This window comes from Penaeus monodon, chromosome 31, assembly GCF_015228065.2.
Source record: "Penaeus monodon isolate SGIC_2016 chromosome 31, NSTDA_Pmon_1, whole genome shotgun sequence".
NCBI classification, from domain to species: domain Eukaryota; kingdom Metazoa; phylum Arthropoda; class Malacostraca; order Decapoda; family Penaeidae; genus Penaeus; species Penaeus monodon.
In genome coordinates this window covers 21,656,633-21,657,877 of record NC_051416.1, presented here as the reverse complement: position 1 = coordinate 21,657,877, position 1,245 = coordinate 21,656,633, and the positions used below count along the sequence as shown (strand labels likewise).

The window sequence follows — 1,245 nt, the reverse complement described above, 5'->3', positions numbered from 1 at the left end:
TCAAATGTCCTTTTATATACCTTTGCCCCATTCATTAGTACAAGTCCTTCCCATTCTTTGTAAAGTACACTTCCTACATATCATGCAACAGTTGTGCTTTGATATCATACCCAGACTGGTGAGATAACGTTCATGATCTGAAGCTCCCTCCAGGTTGTATTGTCCATGACGGATGAAGATCAAATGCCGAGAAGCAGTGGGACGGACTTTTTCGTAGCGATCATCATGACCATCAAGACTATTATTGTTTTCGTCTTTGGATTTTAGAGGCTTCACTAAACTGTGCACTTCTCGCCTGGCAGGGAAGGAAGAAAAGTTAAAGGATTAGGGAGCCATGTTTTGCAGCACAATTTTTGTAAAATATGTTAGGTATGGCTTGAGCCTTCTGGGCAATAAATATATTTCATAAATGGTGACAGAAAATTGCATAACCTATAATAAACCCAACCTGACTAAACCTCTTCTAAGGAAGAAATATCAGTGGTTTGTGTATATGTTTAGTGGATTTTCATAGATGCTCAATCACTAACAATAAATTTTGCAAGTGAAGACTCAGAGGGTGAAAAAAAAAATCTAGATACATATGCAAAATATGTCCTAAACTTTCTTGAAATGCTATGCAAGTGACTTTTATTGAAACTTCTAATAGTATGCTACTACAATGCACAGCAGAGTCAGTAAAAACAGCAATAAGTGGTATCCACCTGCTTGCTGAGAATTATAACTTGTGCTCTGACTCTTGACTACTATCAAAAGGCTGAGACTGCCAAGGCTAGTCATAAGTGCATGTGACTCAACACGAAATGATCCAGTGCTGTGTGCTGCTTTATACATAGTGTTCCAAGACAGACAGACAACCTGCATTCATGAGGACTAAATAATGATTTAACAGTAACCACACCTGTCCTTTTTTGCTCATCCTGAAAGCCTTTGACATACCAAAAGGCTCAGGAAAGTAAAAGTATCAGCCAAGCATATGGTACGATACACAAGGCACATTGTAGGCTCCCAGATAAATCTTCAACAGCTGCTGCACAGTAATATTCACCTGATAAAGGTAAGGATTGCATAGTTCACTTGTAAATAACATATCACAAAAGCTGCACAGTCACCACTGCTTCTAGTCAAGACTAATAGTGCTGTTAAAGTATTGCTAACATTTATGTTTTTTATACCTTTTATACAACATATTTTGAAATATTTCTAACCATTCCTACCAGTCAGTAATGTAAATACTTGGAGACT

At 37.5% G+C, this 1,245-nt stretch overlaps 1 protein-coding gene across 2 annotated transcripts in view; it reads right to left on the bottom strand.

The window, feature by feature from the left end:
• Positions 1-1,245, bottom strand: part of LOC119593097 (serine/threonine-protein phosphatase PGAM5, mitochondrial-like) — a 6,835-nt gene that overhangs the window by 2,580 nt on the left and 3,010 nt on the right. For both annotated transcript variants that reach the window (XM_037942061.1, XM_037942062.1), the window contains exon 2: positions 111-295. In XM_037942061.1, the coding sequence (XP_037797989.1) occupies positions 111-295 (185 nt within the window). The remainder of the gene's footprint in view (positions 1-110; positions 296-1,245) is intronic.